The 26,529-nt window shown below is 38.2% G+C and overlaps 1 protein-coding gene across 1 annotated transcript; it reads left to right on the top strand.

Annotated features, from left to right (window-relative positions):
- OGA (O-GlcNAcase) lies at positions 1-25,637 on the top strand. The gene is made up of 16 exons (XM_040254238.1): positions 1-636; positions 3,976-4,027; positions 4,457-4,554; positions 6,111-6,241; positions 8,924-9,095; positions 10,246-10,344; positions 11,210-11,494; positions 12,775-12,933; positions 13,378-13,991; positions 14,383-14,557; positions 17,921-18,006; positions 18,982-19,086; positions 19,894-19,979; positions 20,264-20,456; positions 22,060-22,219; positions 23,540-25,637. Exons 1-16 carry the CDS (start codon positions 438-440, stop codon positions 23,674-23,676), a joined length of 2,751 nt encoding a protein of 916 aa, XP_040110172.1. The 5' UTR covers positions 1-437; the 3' UTR covers positions 23,677-25,637.
- Positions 25,638-26,529: the final 892 nt, after the last annotated feature.

The raw sequence follows: 26,529 nt of genomic DNA, 5'->3' as shown, positions 1-26,529 counted from the left end.
GCAGGCGCAGTGCGGATAAACAGGAAGCGGGCGGTAGAGGCAGCAGCAGAGGAGACCCAGGGGCTTCGGGAGGAGGCAGTGGGAGAACTAGGATTATCGGAAGGTCAACAGAAGCTAACTGAGAAGGAGAAAAAGAGCCGTGGCCATCTGCCTCCGGAGAACGATACGTCGCGGACTCGATCTCAGCTTAGGCTTCCGGCATCCCCCAGCTTAGGCTGAGGCAGCGGCTGACAAAGGGCTCGCGCCGGTGCCGCCGCCCTTCTCATCCGGGCATTCGGGTCCCGGCGGAGCGGGAGGGGGAAGGGCAGAGGGGGAAGGGAAGGAGCAGGAAGGGCGCGCGCTAGGAGCCGAGGCCCTCTCCAGGGCTCCGGGCCGGCGGCCCAACGGACGGAGGCCGAGGAGGACCTGCAGAGGTGGCGGCGGCCGGGGGCAGGAGGATGGTGCAGAAGGAGAGCCAGGCGGCGCTGGAGGAGCGGGAGAGCGAGCTCAACTCCAACCCTGCCGCCTCCGCGGGGGCATCGTTGGAGCCGCAGGCATCTCCAGCCCCGGGAGAAGACAACCCAACCGGGGCCGGAGGAGCAGCGGTCGCCGGGGCGGCAGGAGGGGCTCGGAGGTTCCTGTGTGGCGTGGTGGAAGGTGAGAGCTGTGGCGCGGGCTGGGCAGGAGTGTCCTCCCCCCGCCCCACCCCAGTAGTAATCTGTTCTTTCCTGGTTAGGCGGATGGCGGCGGAGCCTGGGCTGCGGCGGTGGCGGGCACGGGGGAAGGGGGGGAAGCTCTAAAAGGGGATTATTCCTGTGGGTCTGAAATTTGACCCTGCTGGAACGAGGGAAGAGACGAGAGGGTGGGCAAGTCTTCTCTCGCGTTCTGGAACGGCGTCGAATTCCCCTCTGGCTATTAACGTGCCTGACCCCACCCGCCTTGGGCTCGGAGCCAGGCGTGCTCCAGTGGAGGCGTTGCAGGGAGTCTGGTCTTGGGCTCTGAGTTTTACGTCTTTGTACTTTGGGATCTTGTTTCCTAGGGTGGTTTGGGTTCACAAACGGAAAGGCGTGTATAGTGCTGCTGCCCCTACCCTTTGGGAAAAAGACTACCCATCAGATGTGCTAGTTGTATTCCTGGAGTGAAGAGAAGCACTGTGGGCCTATAGTTTTACTAATTCCTTTTTGCTTAGAGGTGGTGGTGTTGGTTTTTTGTTTTTTGTGGGGTTTTTTTTGGTTTATTTCTTGTTTTGTTTATTCAGTCCCCAACCTCCCACCCTTTGAATTAAGTTTTTTTCTGCAGCCTGGAAAATTGCCCTTTGCTAACTACTATGCCTTGCCTTGAGGGATGAAGCTTTGATTTTAATAGTATCTGAGATATGGAGTTTCTAGTTTAGTTATTGCAGAAGAGGTTTAAAAATTCCTTTTCACCTTCTCCTTTCCCATTACCATTTAGGAATGATGGACTTTCTTTGGTGGTTGGAGAAAATGAGTAGAAGATTGTATCACAGTTTATGAATGTAATGGACTAATGTTCCACAGATGTGCATTCTGTGAAAGTATAAATCAATTTCATTATTGCTCTTACCTGAAGTACAGCATGTATTCGAACTTTTTAAAGTATTTTGGCTGACCCAGGGTTTCCTAGCTTGTATACTTCATTAGTTTTCTTTTATATGTAATGGTGTGTGTAGGAGTAACGGTTAAATACTGGTCTTTATAAAAAACCAGAAAGACATGGAAAAGGAAAGAAGGATTGTCCTCTTGGTTGAGAACTTCCGAACATATGGAGTATTCATTTGAAAGATGGGTGGTGATTATGGTATTTTAGGTAAAGTTTAATTGTAGGGGAAAACAAGACCAGTTGGCAGCTAGGGTTAGGAATGAACCGGTTCAGTGAAGTTAACTGTTGCACAATTTAGGGAAAAACAGAATGGAAAAATTACCTATGTGTTAGGCTGGAGTCGATGTTTATGAAAACATGATTGCTTTGCTTGACTTATCCATCGATGTATTTATAGGACTAGAATCTGCAGGGAGATACTAGGAAAATAATCTGTTTTGTGACCTAAGATCTTGGGATGGAGGGTGGGAGAGAAGTGCTGGACGATTGGAAATTTTAGAGCTAGACTACAGTGGGTCTAAGGAAGCTTGCCTGTGGATTACACTGTCAATAATTATAGAAAAAGTTAGTTGTGGTTAAGATCAATTGATTTGTTTTTCAGAATAGTATTAAAAGGGAACTAGTCTACTTAGAATTATGTTACCTATTGTCTTTTTTCCTTCCCATTCCCTAGAATATTTCCTTGGTGACTAAGCACCTGATTTTATTTTTTTGGTGTTTGTTTTGTTTTTCTTTCCCTCACAAACCTTTGTTGATTTTATTTATTTACATACTTATGAGGTTAATTTGTGCTTTTATTTGCAAGTATTTAACTACAGAGGCCCACAAAATTTGTTGATTTTAAAAGTACATTTTACATCACAAACCAACATACACATATGTATACATATATAAAAGTGAAACAAAAGTTTTGCCAAAAAGGTCTACCCTGAGTGTTGTTTTGGGGTTTTTTTTTTTTTACGAGTTTTTTTGTTTTTAAAGCAAGGATGAACTGCACTGGCCATCACCAAAGTTCCCAGTTGTTCTTAAGGTTCACTTTAATGATGTGAATAATGTTGCAAGTTCTGTGGAGGAATCTGTGTTGATTTTAACTCGTATAACAGCCCTGCTTCCTCTTTGTGGTGCCAATTAACTAAAACCATGAACCTTACTCTCAAAGAGCAAAGTTAGGGTTTCTGAAGATTAAAATGTTAGATCCTTGAAAAACATTTTTTTTTAATGTTGAGACAGCTGTAAAGGAAAGTTTAATGCCTACTCCTGTAAGAGGTAATGATAATGCAAACTGTTGAAGGAAAGCTATAAAGACTGGTAAAATTCACTTAACATTTTAAATCACTTGTAAGAGAGTAACCATGGAATTGTCCAGATTCCAAGTGCTACAGTTTCATGCATTAGTACCTAATGAATTTTTCATTTTTATTTTTTGGTCTGTCTCATTGTCTCTGTGCAGAGTAACTATTCTGTTTAGAGTGGAGGTTATTACAGTTCAGAAGTTTTGGTTTTGAGTTTGTTAAATTGTGTGTGTAAGGAGCATTTTGTGTTCAAAACAGAATTTGAACCATCTTCATAATACTCTTGAGAGGTTGTCCTTATCTCTGGCAGATGATTAGATTGAGACTGGTGGAAAATAAAGGTTAGGCAAGCTGTAATACCAGTTTGGTACTTATATCACTAACATCATCCATCTGCAGGTTTGTTTCTTGCATTACTAGTGCTGTGGCCCCACATGGGATACTGGAGTGAGTCACATTCTTGAATTTTCAGTTGTTCAAACATTTGCTCTGGAATTGAGATTGCTTGAGTTTCCTGTTTGGGCCAGTTCCGACGTTGAATTTGTTGTGAATGTAGTTTAAGGCACTTTTTGGGTCTCTTTTACAATGTAATTTTGGGAAACAAAATCATAAAATTGGGTCAGTCAGATTCTTTACTAGTTCTGTTCCTGATTTTTTTTTTCCTACCTTTTCTACCTCTAAAAGTGGTTAAACTCCCCTCCTAGATAGTACTTGTTATTAATAGCAGCTTGGGGTTACTAGGCTTCCCCTCTCCTCACTGTAAGATTGAGATAATCTTTTTAAAAAGTTAGATTTAAATATATTTGGTCTTTTATGACAGTGAAAAGAGATGACATTTACCTCTTTTTAGATAAGTTTATCACATAAGTAATTAGTGTTCATGGTAGAAAAACCAGAAAATTTGCCTAAGCAAAAAGGGAATTAAAGTCACTTTATAATATCACTCCAAAACATGTTAATGTTTTACTAAACATCCTTCAAATTTTTGTATTGTTTACAAACTGACGTCATTTGTATTGTAATCTGCTTTTCTCAGTACACAGTTTATCACATTCTTACAATTTCATTCTTACTTTGAATCTAGGATTTTATGGAAGACCATGGGTTATGGAACAGAGAAAAGAACTCTTTAGAAGGTAACTTTTTATTATGTAAAGGAGAGTCTTCATTAATATTTCCTTTTGTTTGAGGAAACACTAGCACTGAATAGGCCGAGTATAGTTTGATGATTTCTCAGTTGCAGAAGTTATTTTAACCTTGGTCTTCTTCCTCTTCACCTAGGCCAGTCAGTGGTTCTCAGACTTTCCTGGGAAAGCTGAATAGGTTTTGGGCTTCACTTGCTTCGCTCAGAGCTGTTGTATTTTTATTTAAGACTGTTGGATATGTTAACATTCCTTATTTATTTTTTTTTACAACTCCACTGAACTTGAAAAAGGTTAAAAGCTACTGCCCCAGAATATTAACTTTTTAAGAAATGGAGCTGCTCCAAGAAAAGGGAAAAAATTGAGATGTATTGGTTATGCATATTGCCTGTTTATATACATGTAATTTTCTTTTCTCTTAAGGCTCCAGAAATGGGAATTAAATACATATTTGTATGCTCCAAAAGATGACTACAAACATAGAATGTTTTGGCGAGAGATGTATTCAGTGGAGGAAGCCGGTAATCTTTTTCTTTTCAATCTGTAGAGTATGTGAAGAAAACAGGTATATTTTAAGTGTAGTTGTACAAGAATTACGTATTCCACTTTCACTTTGTAGGTAGTTTTCTTTTATGTAGTAACTCTGTTATGCAGATTGAAAGAATAGCAGTAAATTGTGTAGCCATAGTGTGATTTATGGGTTTGCCAGTCTGACTCCACCTGTTTTGTGGTCATAATTTTACTTTTAACTTCTGCCAGTAAACAGTAGGCCATTGGACAAAGAGGTGCTGAAGCAAGGCTAGGCCTCGGGCAAGGCAAGTGAGGTGCCTGCCTTGAGTACAAGTTTTAAAGTACTCCAAAAAATCAGTAATAAAGATAAAAAGTATTATCTATTTTTTAAACCAGAACTAATGCAAAAGAATCCATGAACAAAATACCAAAATGTAAAATAAAGACAAGGCTAGTATTACTGGTTGTTTTGCTTCAGGTTCAATCAGGTATAGCTTGGTCTTAACCACTTGATTACTAGTACTGGTCAACGACCTTACCCTGGTTCAGGCCTATACTGAAGTGAAAGCCATCTCAAACTGTCCTTTCTGCATGTATTTTTATGTCGAGTTAGCTACATAAAATTCATAAATACAAGTAACTAAGACAAATGGTGAAGTGCTTTTCTTTGTGTACTTGAGTGAATGGGGGAATATTTGGGGGAATATTTTCATACCTGGAATTAAATGATAACTAACAAGTAATTTACGTGTTACAAGTAAGTTAGTTAGAAATACACTAACAAGTAATTTACTTGATACTTGGTTACAGAGCCCAGCCAAGACAGTGAAGGCAGAAGGTTTTCTTAAATTACGAAAAAAGCAATTAAAACTCCCATCTAGTTTGTTGTTTACTACTCTATATAACTTAAGTGTTTCTTCAACTTGATTATTTTCTGGTGATGCTGGTAATGAAATTTAATGTGCTCAAAATATAGTTAATGACTATCTTAAGATATTACTGAAAGTTATTTAAAGATATATCCTGTGGTATGGAATAGTATTTCAGTTTACTTAGGAAAATTGTCTTGTCACATTTTAGAAACTTAAAGCTGTGATAGATTTTTTTGTTTTAGTTACAGAGATGTCAAGATTATTAAGGCCATCACTTAACCCTGGTTCTTAACACATTTTTCTTTTATTCTAAATTATAGTTATATGTAGAGTTATTTATTTAGGAATTCCAGTTGTACAGAGACAGCAAAAACAAAAACATAACTCTCAAACACTTGAGAAATAAAATTGGTTTGCATTCAATAAGAGGATTGATGCCTTAATTGAGTATTTTTGAGAAATGGCAGTGGAAGGAAGAGAATGCTTTTATTGAATTCAGGGTGATATTAAATTGTATCAAGTTTGTGCCATTATGTAAGGCCTGTTGTCACATTGGGCATGACAATTTTGTAAAATTGAAGGGACTTTTTTTTCTTCACTTATTGAAAATTGGAGAAAAATAACCTTCAGTTTAAAGGTGAAGGCTCTTTTAGTTTTCTGTGCTGCTTTCTAAAGTCATGGACTCTGTTCTTTAGAGCAACTTATGACTCTCATCTCTGCTGCACGGGAATATGAGATAGAGTTCATCTATGCTATCTCACCTGGATTGGATATTACTTTTTCTAACCCCAAGGAAGTGTCCACATTGAAACGCAAACTGGACCAGGTAATTTCCTTGCTTTTTCATTATTTTTTCCTGAGTCAGAACGTGAAACTGAAAAGTTTCTGAGTTGCTTTTATGATACAAAAAGGAAACCAGATTCATAGTACTTCTTTGTTCCTGTACAGATTTTTACTTTCTGTACAAACTTTTTACTTTTGATAGGAATATTTTCTAAAGGGAGTGAAAAGAGCTTTATTGGAGGTACCAATGCTTTACAAACTTCACTTTGCATAAGAACTGCCTTAAAAGAATGCTTAGAAGTAATGCTTAAAAGAATGCTCATTAGCTCCATTCCCATAGATTCTTAATGAAGATTTGAGGTGGAGACTTAACCTCACATTCGAGCTGATTCTGAGTCTTCCAGAGTCACATTTCCAGAAACTGTATATGCTGTTGGGTGCTTGCTTGACTGAACTGGGTGAGGTTATAGAAGTAAGATTAACTCGGTTTTATGGTTAAAAGACATAATTCAGTCTGGAAATGACTGGCTAGTTTCCCAAAATGAGAAGAAAAACTAGGTAAACATGTAAGCTGTTGTTGAACCTGATTGGAATCTACATTCTACTTAACATAAAAGCTGCACATCTGTTTTTGGTAAAGTGTAATATGTTTATTAAAACAAAAGTTTATATTGGACTTCCCTAGCAGTCCAGTGGCTAAGACTTCATGCTTCTACTGCCAGGGGTGTGGGTTCTATTCCTGGTCAAGGAACTAAGATCCCACTTGCCTTGTGGTGCACCTTTTAAAAAGAAAAAATAAAATCTGTATATTATTGGTGGTATTGGAATGGCTGGTAAAGAATTTAAAGTTATTAGGTTGTTGCAGAAGTAATTGTGGTTTTGCAGTGTTGACATTTGCCATTTGATGTTGGAATACATTCTTAAACGTGGATATATTATACATCATTTTAATATTCATTTCTCACTTTGTTTTTTTGCTAATGACTTATTACTTGCTGTATATTTTATATGTATTTGAAACTATGAAAATAATGTTAGACAAAAAAGCAAATTCAAGCAGTTTTCTTACTCAAGTTAAAAAATGGGTCATAAGACAGTGGAGACACAACATCAACAATGCCATTTGGCCCAGGAAGTCCTAATGAACTCACAGTGCAATGGTGGTTCAAGAAGTTTTGCAAGGGGGACAAGAGCCTTGAATATGAGCACAGTGGCTGGCCGTCAGAAGTTGCCAGCGACCAACTGAGAGCCATTATTGAAGCTGCTCCTCTTACAACTGGACAGGAAGTTTAAGAGGAGCCATTCATCGTCAGCCATTCTATGGTTGTTCAGCATTTGAAGCAAATTGGAAAAGTGAAAAGGCTCGATAAAAGGGTGCCTCATGAGCTGACTGAAAACCAAAAAAATAATTGTTTTGAAGTGTTGTCTTATTCTATGCAACAACGAACTATTTATCAATTGGATGGTGTCATGCAACAAAAAGTGGATTTCATACTACAACCAGTGATGCCCAGCTCAGTGGTTGGACCAAGCAGAAGCTCTAAAACATTTTATTAAAGCCACACTTGCACCAGAAAAGGTCCTGGTCACTTTGGTGGTCTGCTGCCAGTCTGATCCACTGGAGCTTTCTGAATTCCAGCAAAACCATAACATCCGAGAAGTATGCTCATGTCACAGAAGTGTGCTCCCGATGAGATGGCCCTGTCTGCAACATCTGCAGACAGCATTGGTCAAGTCCTGATCTCCATGACAACGACTGACCACACCTGCACAACCAATGCTTCAAAAGTTGAATGAATTGGGCTACAGAGTTTTGTCTTATCCTCCATATTCACCTGACCTCTAGCCAATCGACTACCACTTTTTTAAGCATTTCAACAGCAGGGAAAACGCTTCCAAAACCAGCAGGATGCAGGAAATGTTTTCCAAGAGTTTGTTAAATCCCGAAGCATAGATTTTTATGTTAGAGATAAACTTAACTCTTGTTGGCAAAAACGTATTGACTGTAATGGTTCCTATTTTAATTAATAAAAGATGTGTTTGAACCTAATTATAATGATTTAAAATCAGCAGTCTGAAATTGCAGTTAACATTTGTACCAATCTAAAAGTTTGGGATTTCCCTGGCTCTTCAAGGGTTAGGACTTGGTGCCTTCACTGCCAGGACTGGGTTTAGTCCCTGGTTGGGAAACTAAGATCCCACAATCTGTGTGCTGTGGCCAGGAAAAAAAACAAACAAGTAGTTAAATTTCTTTGAATAAGCTCCTAGGAGGTTATTTCCCCGCTTGATCATATTCTGCTGTTTTGGTCTTTCTGATTGATGACTTAGGTTTATGTGCAAAGAAATTAGTTAGCATCAGTGCATCTTGACTAGAGCAAATGACTTGGATTTTTAGTGTCTTGGAGTTTATCTTTCATTTTTTTTTCCACTGGTAGGTATCTTTTGTACTGAAAGATATAGAAGGATAAGCCACGTTATAGAAGCTTTGTTAGACAATTTGCTTAGTGCATTCAAACCCAAATGAAAATATGGGTACAGAAACTGTGTAGCTTTTTAACATAGAAAATAGAAAGGGAGTGGTTTGGCATTGAACATTCTACTAAGGAAAATATTTGACTTTTAAGTATAACTATTAACTATATACTTGAATATTTTAAAGCCTGTATTTTTTACTCTTTAAGATGAGCTGGTAAAGCATCTTGTTTTGTTTTTTTCCCTTTCCTAGGTTTCTCAGTTTGGATGCAGGTCATTTGCCTTGCTTTTTGATGATATTGACCATAATATGTGTGCAGCTGACAAAGAGGTATTCAGTTCTTTTGCTCATGCCCAGGTCTCCATCACAAATGAGATTTATCAATACCTAGGAGAGCCAGAAACTTTCCTCTTCTGTCCCACAGGTATTGTATATAATAGCTTTCTATTTAACTAGTCTTGAAATAAATAACTTTCAAAAGACCATGTATGAATTGTATTGTTTTTCCCTGTTCCGTTGGTATGTAAAGGTAGGAGTTCTTTTTCTAGAAGATGTTTCTCCAGATCTTAAGTTGGAGAAATTTTAGGGATTAATAAATGACAACTGAATAGGCGAAAGATTTTATGTATTTTTTGGTACTAAAAGTATATGAACATTATTCTGAATTAGAGGAAGGGAATAGTATTATCAAAGTGAAAACTAGAAAAAAGCAAATTTACATTGCATTTAACTAAGTCACTTCTCATTTTCCTCCTACTTGTTCCTGTTTCTGCCCTTGCCTATCTGTATCCCTTTTCATTCCTCCCACTCCCATCTGGGCTTTTACTTCAGGTAGTCAGAATAGAAAGCTTAATAATTTTTCCCCCTTTTCCTTTTTTTCCCCTCTTCTCCCTGGTTCCTTGCACTGAAAATATTTTTTCTCTTTTTTTTTCCTCTCAAAATTCAGCCTATAAGAAAACTTTTCCAGGCTTGATTTCTTGTTCAGAAAGAGTTTAAATAAGTTCTGAGAAATTTTAGACTGTATTGATTTAACCATGTGTTTGTCTGTCTTGTTAAGAGTATTATGAACTGTGAACCTTATCTCTTCTGATGCTACATGAATATTCAAGTAATGTTTAATAAGATCATACTTGGTAGTTACTTAATTGATTGTAAATTATAATCAGTTATAATTGAGTTCTAAGCCAGGGGCATAATTTTGCTTTATTTTTATTATATCAATCCAGTCTGTTTGGCCTCTTGATTGAAATTGAGAAATGTAGGCAATTCACAGTTTGTAGAAAATGCTAAAAATTCCAATTATTTATCTTTAGTAAACTTAAATTTCTAGTGACCATAGGATCATAAGGGTTGATCTGTCCTACTTTTGGAGGAGGAATATCAGGTTTTATGAATTGATTTTTTTTTTAATACATAAATGAGCTAGTTTGTTGACTTCTTTTGGAACATAAGATAGAGGCCTTTTATCATTTGGATGAAAATAGTTTAAAATTGATAGACATTTTTATCCCCATTGAAATACTCATGACTGTTTCATTCCTATTTTACTGATTAATTTTTCCCCCTACATTCAGAATATTGTGGCACTTTCTGTTATCCAAATGTGTCTCAGTCTCCTTATTTAAGGACTGTGGGTGAAAAGCTTCTACCTGGAATTGAGGTGCTTTGGACAGGTAAGTCTTAAAGATTTATACAGTAAAAGTTTTAATTAACTAGGATCTAGAGAAATTGGTTGTATACTTTCAAAAAGCTGAGCCTTAATGAGATTCTCTTCCTTTTACAAAGTATACATTCTTCACTTAGTATTAAGAATACTTTTTAGGATTTTGCAGTGAGTCTGAATATCAAAATAATTTATTAATTTTTATTTTTGTTCTAGTTGCACTGCATCTTTGTTGGTGCCCACAGGCTTTCTCTAGTTGCACCTGCGGTGCACAGGCTTCTCCTTACAGTGGCTTCTCTTGTTGCAGAGCCCAGGCTCTAGGGAACATGGGCTTAGCTGCCCTGCAGCCTGTGGAATCTTTCCAGACCAGGGATGTCTCCTGCATTGGCAGGTGGATTCTTATCTACTATATCACCAGGAAAGTCAAGAATGTTGTATTTTATGAAATGAAAGCCTTAATGCTAGATTGACAGCTAGTAATTAGTAAACTAATAAGTTGTATTAGTTTTCATTCTAAGAATTAAGGGAAGAAACCCTCCAAGGATTTAGGTTAATGACAGTTTGTCTAATTGAGGATATATTATATTGGAAAAAAATTGTTTACATGGAAAATTTGTTTCTTACTAATGTATCATTTTGAGGAAACTTGCCCAAACCTTTAATATTTGTGCCTTCTAACCACTAGTTCTAGGAATCTACTCTGAGGAAATATTGAGTGAGGGGAATAAAGCTGAGTAGAAGCACATGTTGCTGTGTTGTTTTAAAAAGAAAAATTGTTTAAAAATATAACAAAACAAAAAGTTACATGCAGTATATTACTATTTTGAAAAACCATGTATGAGAGCCTTTTAATAAATGATGGCCTTTATTTTTAGGTCCTAAAGTTGTTTCTAAAGAAATTCCAGTAGAGTCCATTGAAGAGGTTTCAAAGATAATTAAGAGAGCTCCAGTAATCTGGGATAACATTCATGCTAATGATTATGATCAGAAGAGACTGTTTCTGGGCCCATACAAAGGAAGATCCACAGAACTCATCCCGCGATTAAAAGGAGTCTTGACTAATCCAAATTGTGAATTTGAAGCCAACTATGTTGCTATCCACACCCTTGCCACCTGGTACAAATCAAACATGAATGGAGTAAGGAAAGATGTAGTGATGAGTAAGTAAATGACTTAATTCTTGACCTTGGGAAGAGATTGGGGTTAACTAGAACCATTGGTGAGTATATGTTTTTTTGTCATCAAGAATTCTTTTTTTAAAGTATTGTTTAGTCCTGTGAATGAGATGTAAATGATAGGAAAAGGGCTCCCTGGAGTGGCTTTGGGCAAGTTACTTAATAACTTTTTGGCCTCAGTTCTTTGTTTTTAAAATGTGACTTGGCCTTTGGAACCTGAGGAACTAGACAAAGTAGTCTTAATGTTCCTGTTACCCTTTGAGTAATTTTGATTAAATTTATGTTTTCAGGTGATTATATTTAAATGGTGTATTTTAGATAGCTAGAGTTGCGTACTGTGTAATTTCAGTTTAGCTTACATTTATGAAACATTTCTTATTTTAGAAATTGGCTTACTGATTTTTATTTGTGAAAAATTCTTAATTGAATTCCAGGTAAGAGAATGTTGACTAGTTGTTTATTCATTAACATTTAGACATCTATTTATCAGACACTAAAGGTTCAAAGAATAAAATAGTCCCTACTTTGAAAGAATTAGTCTGGTGTTGATAAAGCAGGCAAGGAACTGTACTATAGAATGAGGAGTACTGAGAATAATTATCTACGGAGTCCTAGGGAGAAGGCAAGGGCACCCCACTCCAGTACTCTTGCCTGGAAAATCCCATGGACGGAAGAGCCTGGTAGGCTGCAGTCCATGGGGTCGCTCAGAGTGGGACACGACTGAGCAACTTCACTTTCACTTTTCACTTTCATGCATTGGAGAAGGAAATGGCGACCCACTCCAGTGTCCTTGCCTGGAGAATTCCAGGGATGGGGGAGCCTGGTGGGCTGCCGTCTATGGGGGTCGCACAGTCGGACACGACTGAAGCAACTTGCAGCAGGGAGAACACAGAGGAGGGAGTGATTGATTACCTCTCTTAAGCAAAAGTGGGTAAATGACTTCATGGAGAAAGAGATACTTAACACTGGGTGAATATATAAGTAAAGCCTGTTGGGCATTAAATGATTGGTGGGCTAGAGATGAAAACACTATCAGTGGACATTTATCAATGATTTGTCTACTGATTCTGAAATTAGTGTTTATTTCATTTGGGATTTTCCATTTGGCAATGCATTTAGATGACTATTCTAGGTGAAGTGGTTCAGTGAAGGGTCTTGGTTGTGTTTGCATTATTGTGCTTAAAGTTCTTCGCCTCTCCAGTTTAACTATAAGAATTAGTGTTTTGTAATCAAAACTGTTTTTGTGCTGTTTCTCTGTTTTGCAGCTGATAGTGAAGACAGTACTGTATCAATCCAGATAAAGTTAGAAAATGAAGGCAGTGATGAAGATATTGAAACTGATGTACTCTATAGTCCACAGATGGCTCTGAAGTTAGCTTTAACGGAATGGTTGCAGGAGTTTGGTGTACCTCATCAATACAGCAGTGAGTTTGGCCTTTCTTTGTAAGAGGGTTGGATTACATTGTTTGAGACATAAGAACATTTGTGATGTTTTATTACAGGCCCACCAAGCAAAGTGAAATTTAGGAATCTAGAGAATAAGGTTTTTTTAATTTTACTTTTGGCCTTAAATAGGTTTTATCTTCTTGGAATGCTAATTTGTTTAAAAAAATTTTGTTAATGGTTCTTCAGAAATACAGATCTTCAAAAGAGAAGAAAATAATAGGTGTTGCCATATTTATGATCTGTGTTTTCCCCTCTCTTCCCTTCCTCACCTCCCCGGTGGTTTAGAGAAGTGGCACTTTTTTCTATTTGGAATCTCAAATTGAGGCTTATAGTTAGAGACACAATAAGTAGAAGACATTAATCTGGATCTTACTTGTTCTGTTTCTCATTCTGATTATCTTTCTGGCAATTTGTTTTTATAGGTAGACAGGTCGCACACAGTGGAGCTAAAGCAAGTGTAGTTGATGGGGCTCCTCTAGTTGCAGCACCCTCTTTAAATGCCACAACTGTAGTTACAACTGTTTACCAGGAGCCCATTATGAGCCAGGGAGCAGCCTTGAGTGGTGAGCCTACAGCCCTGACCAAGGAAGAAGAAAAGAAGCAGCCAGATGAGGAACCCATGGACATGGTAGTGGAAAAACAGGAAGAAACAGACCACAAGAATGACAGTCAAATACTAACTGAAATTGTTGAAGCTAAAATGGCAGAGGAATTGAAACCAATGGACACTGATAAAGAAAGCATAGCTGAATCAAAATCCCCAGAGATGTCTATGCAGGAAGATTGCATCAGTGACATTGCCCCTATGCAGACTGATGAACAGACAAACAAGGAGCAGTTTGTGCCTGGCCCAAATGAAAAGCCTTTGTACACTGCAGAACCAGTAACTCTGGAGGATTTGCAGTTACTTGCTGACCTATTCTACCTTCCTTATGAGCATGGACCCAAAGGAGCGCAGATGTTACGAGAGTTCCAGTGGCTTCGAGCAAATAGTAGTGTTGTCAGTGTCAATTGCAAAGGAAAAGACTCAGAAAAAGTGAGTACACTTAATATACTTGCTTCTCTGGCCTGGATGGATCCCCATGCTGATGATATGGAGGAGATGTTAAATGAGAATTGGCCACATCTTAGAGTGTGTTTTGTAAAGTAGGTACAGACTCTGCTGAATCATGTGTTTCCATAGTTTGACCTTACAGTACTTAGGAATGAAGGAAGGTCAAAGTTGATTAATATTTTAGGAATATTTGTCAGTTTGGCGAGACACAGACTTTTATTGCTTATCTTTAAATGTTTAAGCCCTGTGATTCTTTAATGTTGAGGATAAATTTGCAGGTACTCGATAACATAAACAGCTTAGTTTATAACTGTGCTTTAGATTATGTTTTTAAACTTCCAATTTTTTGAGTGTCGTTATTGATCCTCAATAGATTGAAGAATGGCGGTCACGAGCAGCCAAGTTTGAAGAGATGTGCGGACTAGTGATGGGAATGTTCACTCGGCTCTCCAATTGTGCGAACAGGACAATCCTTTATGACATGTACTCCTATGTTTGGGATATCAAGAGTATAATGTCTATGGTGAAGTCTTTTGTACAGTGGTTAGGTAGGTGCACCAGGAATAATCTCTTCTCAGATATATTGTCCCTTAAAAGAAAAAAAAAATTATCCCACAGGGAGAAAAACATTTATGGAATTGGTAAATTTCCAACTGTGTTTAAATTCCTTGCCTAGATTTCAAAGGTGTAGCTGTTACAGACTTGAGGTGCAAGCCTCAGTAAACACATCGAGCACATTGATTTTTCTCCCTTGGGCTAATTCAGCATAAATATCTTGAAAATGTGTTAGAAAGTACTGACTTTAACTTGCTCTGACTGAATGCTTCCTGGATGGAACCATGTATACCACTTTTATCTGATTTGGAGATGAGACTCTATGAATTGCGACTATGTGAGCTCTCTGCTGCTTGCTGTGTCTTGATAACATTAATGCTGTGTTTAACAGAACAATTGCTGAAATGACCTAAGGGGCCTGGAAAGAGGAAGCCATCCTCCCAGCCCTGTGCGCATGCGAGCTTTAGTGGTAGGCTATTCTGGTGCTACCTGGTATTATTTCATAGGACTTTTTCTTTATCCCTCTACCAAGTAATTGGTTTAGCAGGGGATAGAAATTGCACACCCCTGAAAATACTTCATTAAATGGAAGTTCTCCAACAGTGAAAAAAAAATTTTTTTTTTAAAGTTCTCAAGCTTGGTAAAAAGCACCAGCATGGCCAAGTTTCTCCAGGGAATCTCATTTCATTTCCAGGTTTTCAATCCAGGTATAAGGAATATGTAATGGACTTATGCATAGTACACAGCAGGCAGCAAGGCTAACCAACATGTCAATTTTCATAGTAGTCACAAACACTATGATGGGTTACATAGTCTTGATTGTGAAATAGAAATACGAAACACTGTGAGCTTACAGTTACTCAGGAGTGGGAGCAAAGAGATTTCTCACTTTCTGTGTATATACTTTCAGATTCTTAAATATATGAAAAATTTTTTCCTTTGATACAACTAATTAGCAGTTTAAAATAGAGGCTGATTGTTAATTTGAAAATAGAGGGAATTCCCTGGCTGTCCAGTGGTTAGCACTCCACACTTCCATTGCAAGAGGTATGGGTTCAATCCCTGGTTAGGGCACTCCCCGCAGGGCATGGGCAAAGATAAAAAATAAAAAAATAAATTGGGAGGAAAAGAATATAGAGAACTTTGGGTTCCTGTATATATCACACAACAGGTAGAAGAGAGAACTGTGACCTGTTCCTGTTAAAAGGCTCCAGAATACCTCTTCTGTGTGATACTTGTCTGCTTTTAGGCTTAGGAAAAACTTCTCTCATTGTTTGTTGGATGGTGGCATTTGCCTTCCAGGGGATATATTAATCTTTATAGGGATTGAAGTCTTAAATTTTCAACCTATAATTCAGTTTATTGGGTTTGAGAAAGTGTTGCTTAAAACATTGACTACTTAGCTTTCAAGTAAAAAATTATTAAAATCTCTTGATTATATACGTATTGCTGCTTTTTCCTCTCAGGCTTTTACCTCTGAACTGTGCAGTTCCGGGGGCAGCTTGCCCTAATTGTATATAGCTGTCGTACAGTCTCAAGGTCAGAGTATTTTAGAAGTTTTAAGTAATCATCTTGGCATCCACATAGCTTCCACAACAGCTCACGACAAAATATTTTCATGGTTCTGTAGTAATTTCAGGGAGTTACTGATTAGAACCCTTTGTTTTCCTCCAGTCTCCAGTCCAGCTGGCATTCAGTCCTTTAAAGAATGTGGCTATGCAGTACTTTTGATTACTAACGACTTCTATTATCTTCTTCCCCATTGTGTACAGATGGGAGAATCCTCAGCACAAGTTCTACTACTATTGGATGGACAGCGGCAGATGTTCACAGCGCGTCATGATTAATTAGTTTAAATTAAAAGGTTCTGTGAGGTAGCTCAGGTAGATTTAAGGGCAGTAGGCATGAACTGAAGTCACGTTTGCGCAGCGACTGAGGCATTAACCATGTTTTCATTTATACAGCTCTTCGTACATGCAACTTTTTATTGTAATAGTTGGAAGTGCTAGTTATGTTGTAGTCTCAAAGTGGGGGGTAGGGGAATTGGCCGTTCCTTAAAGTTTGAGAGGTATAGTATTTTTCCTGCAGTGTAAATTTACACTGAGCTATGGAATGGGGCAGATTCTCTTCATAACCAAAATTTTTACCCTATTTCATATTTATTTAACAAATACTATTTTTTATATATATTTATTTATTTATTTAAGTACCCCTACCCCTGAGAAATGACAACCCTGGATATAATCTCTTAATGGGTCCGAATTGTCAGCAAAAAAAATTGGTTTGCTTTGGGACTGTCTGACTAGCACACTGTATATTGTACTGATGAGATTGTTAACTTGAACAGGATGTAGAATGCTGTCTTCAGTTGGAAAAGAACTATATTGCGCTGCTTTATCTTGTCAGAAGACTAGGCAGGTGATTGTGATTTGGCCTCCAAAGTATCTTTTAATTTTCTCTTATTACTAGCTTCCTTAATTGTCTATGGAAGGCAATTATAATTTGCTTTTAATTCTTTCTCATTATTAGCTTCCTTAATTGCCTGTGGAGTTGGTTAAGTGCTGACCTTAAATGCAGATTTTTGGACCTCAAAGCCTGCTACTCCATGTATGAGCTAAGTGCACCACAAAGATTATAATGGTTGCTCAGAGGAGCCAGATACTGTCATACTTTTAAGAAAAGTATGTTAGTTCTGGACAAATTAGGAGCATCAGTTGGCTCTCTTTAGTTCTCAGAATCTGTCAGACTGGTGTTGTTAACAATTGAGCCAAGTCTGAATTTGGATTGTCCTTGTCAGGAAAAGTACTCACTGTGTTTCATTGTCAACTTACTGAATAATTTCTTTTATTCTGCTGACCTTAGTTTTCTGACAAGATTAACCCCTTTCCTCCCATTTTTCCCTTCCCTGTACCCTTCCTCAAAATGTAAAATGTGACTTCAGACAAGTTTAATTCCTTGGGCTGTGATAATAAAATGTGTCATCAATTTCACTTTATTTCACTTTAAAGTTACTGTACATTTGGTAGAGAGGAAGCAGCTGCCTTGATTTTTATAGCTGTCCCTAGGGAATATATAAATGTGACTTAGACAAACTTGACACTTTCCTTCCAATAATTTAATAAAGGGTAGAACTCTTTCAGTAGAACAGTGATTATTCATTAATCAGAGGAAGGAATGTCAGTATTGAAATTCCATTACAAGTTAAAAAAAAAATTATTATCACAGCCTTGTCCTGAAACCCTGGATTATTATTGTTAGAGAGCTGTTTCCACAGTGTTTGTTAGTTTGTTGGACGTTTGAGACCCCAGGAAATCCCCTTTCTCGTAACGTTCTCCGCTTGGATCTGATCTCAACAGGGTGTCGTAGTCATTCTTCAGCACAGTTCTTAATTGGAGACCAAGAACCCTGGGCCTTTAGAGGTGGTCTAGCAGGAGAGTTCCAGGTATCAATATGAATTCACAACTGAATTGACATTTTCTTTGTTTTATGAGAAACCTTATATTGCGCATCAGATGGCTGGAAGGATTGGTCTGCCGAAGGCTTTCTAGTCCCAAATTCAATTTAGTTACATAGCTGGATTTTAAATCAAATTTTCCTCCTCTTTCGCAGTAATTTCTGAAGGAGATGCTGCCAATTCCCCCCCGCGCCTGCGAAGCGCAGCGGCTCTAGGTATACACTTCACATTGTTTCTTTGCAGGTCGCACAGCATTTTAATCTGCGCCCGCAATGCACAATGCGCGCATGCTTGTCTGCCAGTGGAAACTCCATGAGCAAAAAGAATAAATAATCATGCAAGTGAATGGTGAAGGGGCTTTGGGATATTTTCTCAATTATTTTATAAGTAAATTTTGTACTTGAAAGAACAGTCCAGGAATGAAAATTTAAACAAAATGCAACTTTTTTTGGTGTTGGAATTTTGTTCATGGACTTTTCAGGTGCTCTACTTTTCTCCCCCCAACAGGTGCTCTGCTGCGCGCAGCAAACTGAAGCGCATTGCTTTGGGGATAAAGCGTCTCCTGGACAGATAACCCTCTTCAGACCAAACCTCTCCTCCTGACATTCTGTTCTGCCATCTTTTAGTAGAGAGATGGTCTATATAAGATTGGTTTAAAAAAATAGATTTGTCATAATTGGAATAGATTTTTTTTTTTTTTTTTTTTTTTTTTTACTGTAAATTTAAATCCCCAGTAGTATGCCACTAAAGCTATGTAACTCAGTTTGGGTAATTTCAATTCAGAAGCATTCCCCTCCCTCAGCAAAGAGGTGTTTATGTTAGTAAAGCGTAGTACACCCCTCTTCTTTAGGTCTGCCTGCAGTAGCCAGTTAATGTTAAGTTGGTAATCTGCAGTGCACACTCATTAAAAGAAGTAAATGTCTTCCCAGCACTAATCTGTCTCCCTTTTTTTTCTTCCTACAGCGTTTGCTGCCAATTGATGGGGCAAATGACCTCTTTTTTCAGCCACCCCCACTGACTCCTACCTCCAAAGTTTATACTATCAGACCATATTTTCCTAAAGATGAGGTAATTGTCTACCTGCCAACTTGGAGTGTGGTTATGGTGAACACTTAATACTTTCTTTTGAACTCCCTGATTAAAAAAAATCATTTTTGTGTCTTAAAATACAAACACGGGTAGTTTAAGGAAGAGCCTAAGGGGTTTAGACCCAACATCTTGTGCTTAGTTTTTTAATTATTTATTTGTTTGGCTACTCTGGGTCTTAGTTGTGGTATGTGGTATCTTTAGTTGTAGCATGTGGGATCTAGTTCCCTGGCCAGGAATTGAACCTGGGCCCCCTGCATTGGGAGGGTGAAGCGTTAGCCACTGGACCACCAGGGAAGTCCTGTGCTTAGTTTTTATCAGATGAAATGTATTCAGAGTTGGAATCCTGAACAATATCTGTGTGATACGTTGTTTTAGCCTGATGTTCTCCAATACATTTTTTGCAGTTTGTAAAGTGCTTCCAGGCTGTTGATAATCAGCTACAGAAAAAGGCAAGCTTGCTTAAAGAAAATCACGTTTTAAATATTTTGGATGTATAGAAAGCTGAGAGAGAGCCTCATAGTTTGATGAATTTTGAATCCACTACTTACTGCCTAAAACTATCCCCTGCAAGGCAGTTCTCACTGTGTACTACAACTGTGCTGTTTTCTACTGATTTTACAAATATGACTCAATAAATAAATATTTAACAAAGCAGAGGTGGTGTTTATGACAAGTCAAACATTTTGTTATTCCCTCTTCTAGAAGTCCTTTATGACTTATGAGTCATATTGTCAGATTCTGTTGCCATTTTTCTTGATGTGTTGCTTAATTAGATTGTATTTTCAGGCTTCCGTGTACAAGATTTGCAGAGAAATGTATGACGATGGAGTTGGTTTACCTTTTCAAAGTCAGCCTGACCTTATTGGAGACAAGTATGTGACGCAGTGTTTGTTGGATTTGGGAATAGACATTTCAAAGGCAGGATTATCTGGTTGTGGGGAGATGAAGACTAGAAATACAGATACAGGTTTTAGAAGTCCTACTTTAGTTGTAATAAAGTCTGAGTTATTAATATGTATAAATTTCCAATTTTTATTTATGTCAAATGTAGTTTCCACACGTTGTCAATTGAGTGTATTGGGCTTTATTATATCACTGATTTCTGAAGTTTTATGTTAGTAACTTAACTCATTCTGGTTTTTTTTCTTCTGAGCAGGTTAGTAGGAGGGCTGCTTTCCCTTAGCCTGGATTACTGTTTTGTCCTAGAAGATGAAGATGGCATATGTGGTTATGCCCTGGGCACTGTAGATGTGACCCCCTTCATTAAAAAATGTAAAATTTCCTGGATTCCCTTCATGCAGGAGAAGTATACCAAACCAAATGGTGATAAAGAACTCTCTGAGGCTGAGGTAATACACAGATTTAGAATTAAACAGTAAAAGAAGTAAAGTGTTTATTAAAATAAAAAAGCAAGCAGATATATCTTAAAATCCCAGTGCTTTCTAAATTTTTTACAGAGAAGAATTCTTAGGGCTTATTCTTACTAGCATGGCATTTTCCACTGTTCCCAACATCTTTTGACTTGGAGCTGTTGTATTACTTTCTCAAGTGAAAGCACAGTGTTGACTTTGAAAGAACCTTCTTTTTTCCCTTTCTGTTTTGCAGCACCAAACTTGTATGTTATAGTTTCTTCTTTGGGTACTCAGGGCAAGTTTAGTAATTAAAAATCTCATTTGCTTGCTGATGAAGCTAACTTGCTCTCTCAATAATGCATTTCACATGGTAATATGAGTGAAAGTCGCTCAGTTGACTCTTTGCGACCCCATGGACTGTACAGTCCATGGAATTCTCTAGGCCAGAATACTGGCGTGGGTAGCCTTTCCCTTCTCCAGGGGATCTTTCCAACCCAGGGATGGAACCCAGGTCTCCTGCATTGCAGGCAGATTCTTTACCAGCTGAGCCACCAGGGAAGCCCAAGAATACTGGCGTGAGTAGCCTGTCCCTTCTCCAGCGGGTCTTCCTGACCCAGGAATCGCAGTGGGATCTCCTGCATTGCAGGCAGATTCTTTACAACTAAGCTATCAGGGAAGCCCTCACATGGTAATAGGAATGACAAAAAGTTTCTTCTGGAGGATAATCTTTACTTACACTCAATAAATACTATCAGAGAATATACTTGGACTTACATTTGTGACATTGTCTTTTTTCTTCTGTATTGCTTCTCCCCCTTTTCTGAAATTCTCTACCCCTCTTCCCCACACCAGTGCACTCAAACTCTTATTACTGTTTTTTACCTTTTGCTTCTAGCTAGATGGCAGTGTGATAAGAGGCTGGTTTGGAGTAGGCTTCTTTACTTAGAATACATCAGCGTGACTGCAGCATGCTGGTGATTGAGCTGTTGATGTGTTGCTTTTCCATATCCGACGGTTCTCAGCCTAGGAACATATGGAGAATAACCAGTGTGTCTATTACAAACTTTTTTTGTAAAGATTGTAAAGTATACATAAAATTTACTATTTTAACCATATTCTAGGGTATAGTTCAGTCGTGTTAAGTACATTCACATTTTTGTGCAAGCAGTACAAACTTTAAAAACATTGTTTTATTTTGAATTATTTAGTTTTTATTTTGAATAATTTTAGATGTACAGAAGTTACAAAGATAATAGAGTTTAGATATACCCTTCACCCACTTTCTACATTTGTCCTTGTCTAAGAAACCAGCTTCAGTGCATTATTGTAAACTCTTCTCCTTACTTACAGTTTTTCCATTAATGTCCTTAATCTGTTCAGGATCCAATCCAGTATACTACATTACATTTAAACAAACTTAAAAAATGAAAACATGTCAGCCAGAATTATAAGCTAATTGATTTTGCATGTGGTAATTTTCCCATTACCGGAAGAGTTACTATTGAATATTGCTTTCCTTTTCCTAAGTTCTGTAGTTGGAATATGTAGATTAATAATGAGTAGCTACTGAAAGTCAAGAGATTCATCCTAATTTTTACAGAAAATAATGTTGAGTTTCCATGAAGAGCAGGAAGTACTGCCAGAAACTTTCCTTGCCAATTTCCCTTCTCTGATAAAGATGGATATTCACAAAAAAGTAACTGATCCAAGTGTAGCCAAAAGCATGATGGCTTGCCTTCTCTCTTCACTGAAAGCCAATGGTGAGTAGATATTGTGAAGTTGCTGGTATTTGGGCAAGGTGAGGGCAGGACTCTTATTTTAGGATACAAAAAGAAGTAAATTTACATTCCCTTCTCCACCACTTAACGGTTTTGCTTCTGAATTAGTGCTGCAAGAACTGCATGTGTATTAACCATTGAAAAATGCTGTTCTTTCTGTTCTTTTATACTATGAATGCCTGTATTAAGCCCCAATTAAATGAGAAGTGAACACATGAATTTATGTTTATTTTGCCAGGAGATTTATAAATGATAGTTGAAAATTAAATGAACCTTGGGAAGACTTCATTTAGGAATGCAGAATTGCTGATACTTTCTCTTCTTTGAGTTTGTTAACTTAAATCTTTAAAAATACTTTGCCATATATTCAGATCAGTCCAGAAACTTAGTACTAACTCTTTGCAACCCCATGGACTGCAGCATGCCAGGCTTCCCTGTTCATTACCAATTCTTGGGGCTTGGTCAAATTCATGTCCATCTAATCCAACAGCCTTTAAAAACTTGTTAGCCTTTGGGCAAGACAAAAATGAACATAGAGAAGCTGAGCACTCACTAGAGAATTGTTGATGAATGAGAATGCACTTTGTTGCATCTTTGTATCATTTGATTCAATGGTGTCCCCTTTGTGGGATAATTGAAACAACTCTGAGGAAAGTATAATTCTCAGAAGTGTTGTGCTTGGAACTGAATCGTACAGGTGTGAGGTATGTCTTAATATAAAAAACATTCTGGTTGTGTTGACTTGTGGCATAGGTTGGAATATAGGCTGTGCTCTGTGGGTCTTTCAAAGGTACTTTGTGTGTGTGTGTGTGTATGTATAATATTCATATATTCATGTATACATATTATAATTATACATTCAGCAGAGCTTCCGAGATAAGACAGAATTGGGCGAGATCAGGGTGGTATGGCTGTAGACACTTGGAGGGTTTTGGACAACTTCTTTGCTAAAAGATACTCTTTCTGGGGTATGTAATTTGACAAGGATTGTCTGTATTTAAAGTGTACAATTAAAAAAAAAAAAATAAAGTGTACAATTTGATGCCTTGAAATACATTGTGAAATAATCACCATATTCAAGCCAGTTAACATACGCATTACTTTAAGATAGTTATTGCAATATTGATGAATATTAATATCCATTGACTTTATATAAATTTTAAAAATTATGTGAGATTTAGGGACTGGTATAGATAATCTCCACTGTGATCTATTTGAAATATATAAAGATTAATCACAAGTTCATAATTCTACTAATTCAGTAACATTTATATTGTGAATGTTTTGGTTTTTTTCCCCTAGGGTCCCGAGGGGCTTTCTGTGAAGTGAGACCTGATGATAAAAGAATTTTGGAATTTTACAGCAAGTTGGGCTGTTTTGAAATTGCAAAAATGGAAGGATTTCCAAAGGATGTGGTTATACTTGGTCGGAGCCTGTGACATTTGGTGGCACTATGTACTGTCGGAAAGTCTTAACTTCACCTGGTGGGTGGTGGTTGGGGTCTTCATACAGCTCAGCCTCTGGAGCGGCAATGAATCAGCCCATTCTGATTGGAAACAAAGAGGACTGTGTAAAACTCACTCATCATACTTAGAGACTACTTACTCACTGGTTGGAAGAAGATAATACTGCTGCGAATCCTGTAGGAAAGAGATTTGGGCCTCCTTGTTGGGTTTTGTTATACGTGCCAGGACCTCTTACGTGGGCTTATAGGGCAGGGGTCCTCAATAAATGTAGTCAGCACTGTTTTCTGCATCCAGTGTGGTTGCATTTCTCACCTAAGAGTAATCAATCATTTGTCATCCTCCTTGGCTTATTGGCTGAAATGCATCTCATGCTTTAGAGACGTGGCAAAGATGAGACAGATTTGGGTTCAGAGGCTTCAGGGTGAAGAGTCCAAGTGGGATGGTTATGGCATAGTTTAAGCTGAGGAAAGGATTTCAGTTTGGGCGGTTTTTCTGCTTTTTGTAAAGCCTTGGTTGTCTCCTAGTGACCATTGGTTCAGGCAAGTTGTGATTTGTAGGGACAGATGTGCAGTTGTTTGTGGCAAAAGCCTAAAAGTGATAAACCTGTAAAAAAATTTTTGTATATAAACTAGCTGTAACCTGACTATTCTTTGTTTTTGTAATTTTCCTTTTGAAAATGAAAGGGTGCGGTTCAGGATGGCACTTTGAATAATTAATGTAAATCAATGGATTTTCTTTTGTCTTTGGTTTTGTTTTTAAAAGAAGTTTTATTATTTTCAAAGTGCCTCCCACCTAGGGCTAGGCCATGACCACTTTGGGTACAAGAGCCTGACTTCAGATTCACAGTCTGTTGCAAAGTGCAGTCATTTCTGGAAATTAACCTCAATGCAGGTCAGCATGTGAAATGTTAGTTTTGACATCTGGCAACTAGGGTTTGGGGACTGATCCCATTATGCCCACAGGTCAGTTGTCCTTTAATATTACTACTGGTTTTATTAAATCAGTCTTTAGTTCTTGCATGTTTGTATCTAATTTTTAAAAGAATGAGTACACTTTAACCAATGACTTATGGTTACCCTTTTCTCTTTCCTTTAACTGCAGGTTCTGAAAGCTTCAAGTATTTTAATTTAGATTTGGTGTTTTTAAGGGTTCTGAGCAAATGCTCTTGCATTGAATTTTGCTCTGCAGGATTCATTTTCTTTTTTATCATGGCTTGCTGGCTTCTCTGTAACAATGTTTTGTTACCTTGCTTCCCAGCAGTTTTGTATCAGCAGTTTTAAGTTTGAGCTAAGAAGGAAGAAGGTCAAGAAGAACATTTAAAACATTTTCTTTCATAGATTTCCATCAGTGTGGGCTTCGAAAAAAGTCTTTTAAGGGATTGTACCTAGTGACTCACCCAAAGCCTGTGAGTGTGCACTGAATGGGTGAGATGAATGAAGGAGGGTTACATCCAAGGTTAGAAACCTGCAGCTGGTAGCAGGATAAGGAAGGTATGTTGTACAGCTGGAACCAAGTTTGCATTTTCAAAGGCTGAGATGAAGGGAGGGTCTCTACCGGCTTAATGTCACTTGGTTTTTCTCTTTTAAGTACATTTTATACATTAGTGGACAGTTCTAGCATTTTATCTGGTGGATTCCATGGTCATCCTCCAGTGGAATCAGGATTTTCAGCAAGTTTGCTTGCAGCTTTATCTTTGCTTTTAATAATCAATTTGGCTGGTATTCTGATCACAGAGCTAACTATGAAACAGATGTCCAGGCCTCTAGGATCGTAAAATGCTGTGCTGTCTTATCTTCTAACGGTTGTGGCTATTTATTATGGTTGGGATGATATTTCATTGATTGTTTAGATCACAGCTCAGTTCCTGTAGAAAATGAACTGTAAAACTATCTGAAGACCATACAAGAGGCAAAATAAAACTTGAAGTGAATGTGTGTGGTCGTGTATTGTGTAAACCTCCTTGTTTCTGCCTCCTGCCTTTTTTCTCCCACTCTTGCATTCCCAAGCAAGTATTCCTCCTCTCCAAAGCTGTTTCAGCCTAGGGACTGAGTCTTAAAGGTGATTTTCTCCCACTTGTATCTCTAGTAAAAGAATGCCTTCCATATTTTCCTCAAGGCAAGGCAAGATAAAAATAGACTCGTTTTGGCCTGGCCACCTTCTTGACACAGTTATAACCTGGGGGTAAATGAAGGCAGCTAGCTCCAGTGAGTTCATGCCACCGAATAGAATAAGGAAAATTGCCTGATTCTTTGGTCAAAAGGTGAAAGTTGAAGGCAGATCCCGAATTATGAGACAGGACTCTAAGGCGTCAATGTTAGGCTGGACTAGCCTGCCTCTTGACAGGAGCAGCAAGTTAGCCCCACGCTTTAGCTATCTCTGCTAGCAAGCGCCAGCATCTGAAGTTCAGTGTAGGTATACAACCATGTGGATAGTGAGCCGCAGGGTCCTTAGAGCAGGAAGCATATCCGGAAGTGGACAGTGGTTTGGGTACTAAGTAACAGGAGCTCAAAGTCTTCATGCTCCGTTCCTTTGGACGGACGGTATATCTGAGTGTATTAACTTTTTTAAGAAAAACGATGCACTATATCTCGCCTTTGCTGGGAGAATTGGGAAGGTTGCATTTTCATGTATTTAATGAAAGCTTAGCTTGGGGTGGGTGAGGTGATCACTTGGAGTACAGGACTAGAGGAAATGGAGGCAGGAGACACCCTCAGAAAGTCTTGGTTTTTGAAGTGAGCAAGGACGTTAACATTAATGCCAGGCTGATGCTTTGCACTCTGCAAAGATATGCAAAGCAGACGCGACATAATGCGAGGACTGCTTAAG

The sequence above is a fragment of the Oryx dammah genome, unplaced genomic scaffold (assembly GCF_014754425.2).
Source record: "Oryx dammah isolate SB20612 unplaced genomic scaffold, SCBI_Odam_1.1 HiC_scaffold_14, whole genome shotgun sequence".
In the NCBI taxonomy this organism is placed as follows: Eukaryota; Metazoa; Chordata; class Mammalia; order Artiodactyla; family Bovidae; genus Oryx; species Oryx dammah.
The sequence above is the reverse complement of the archived record's forward strand: the minus strand, read 5'-3'. Positions and strand labels throughout refer to the sequence as shown.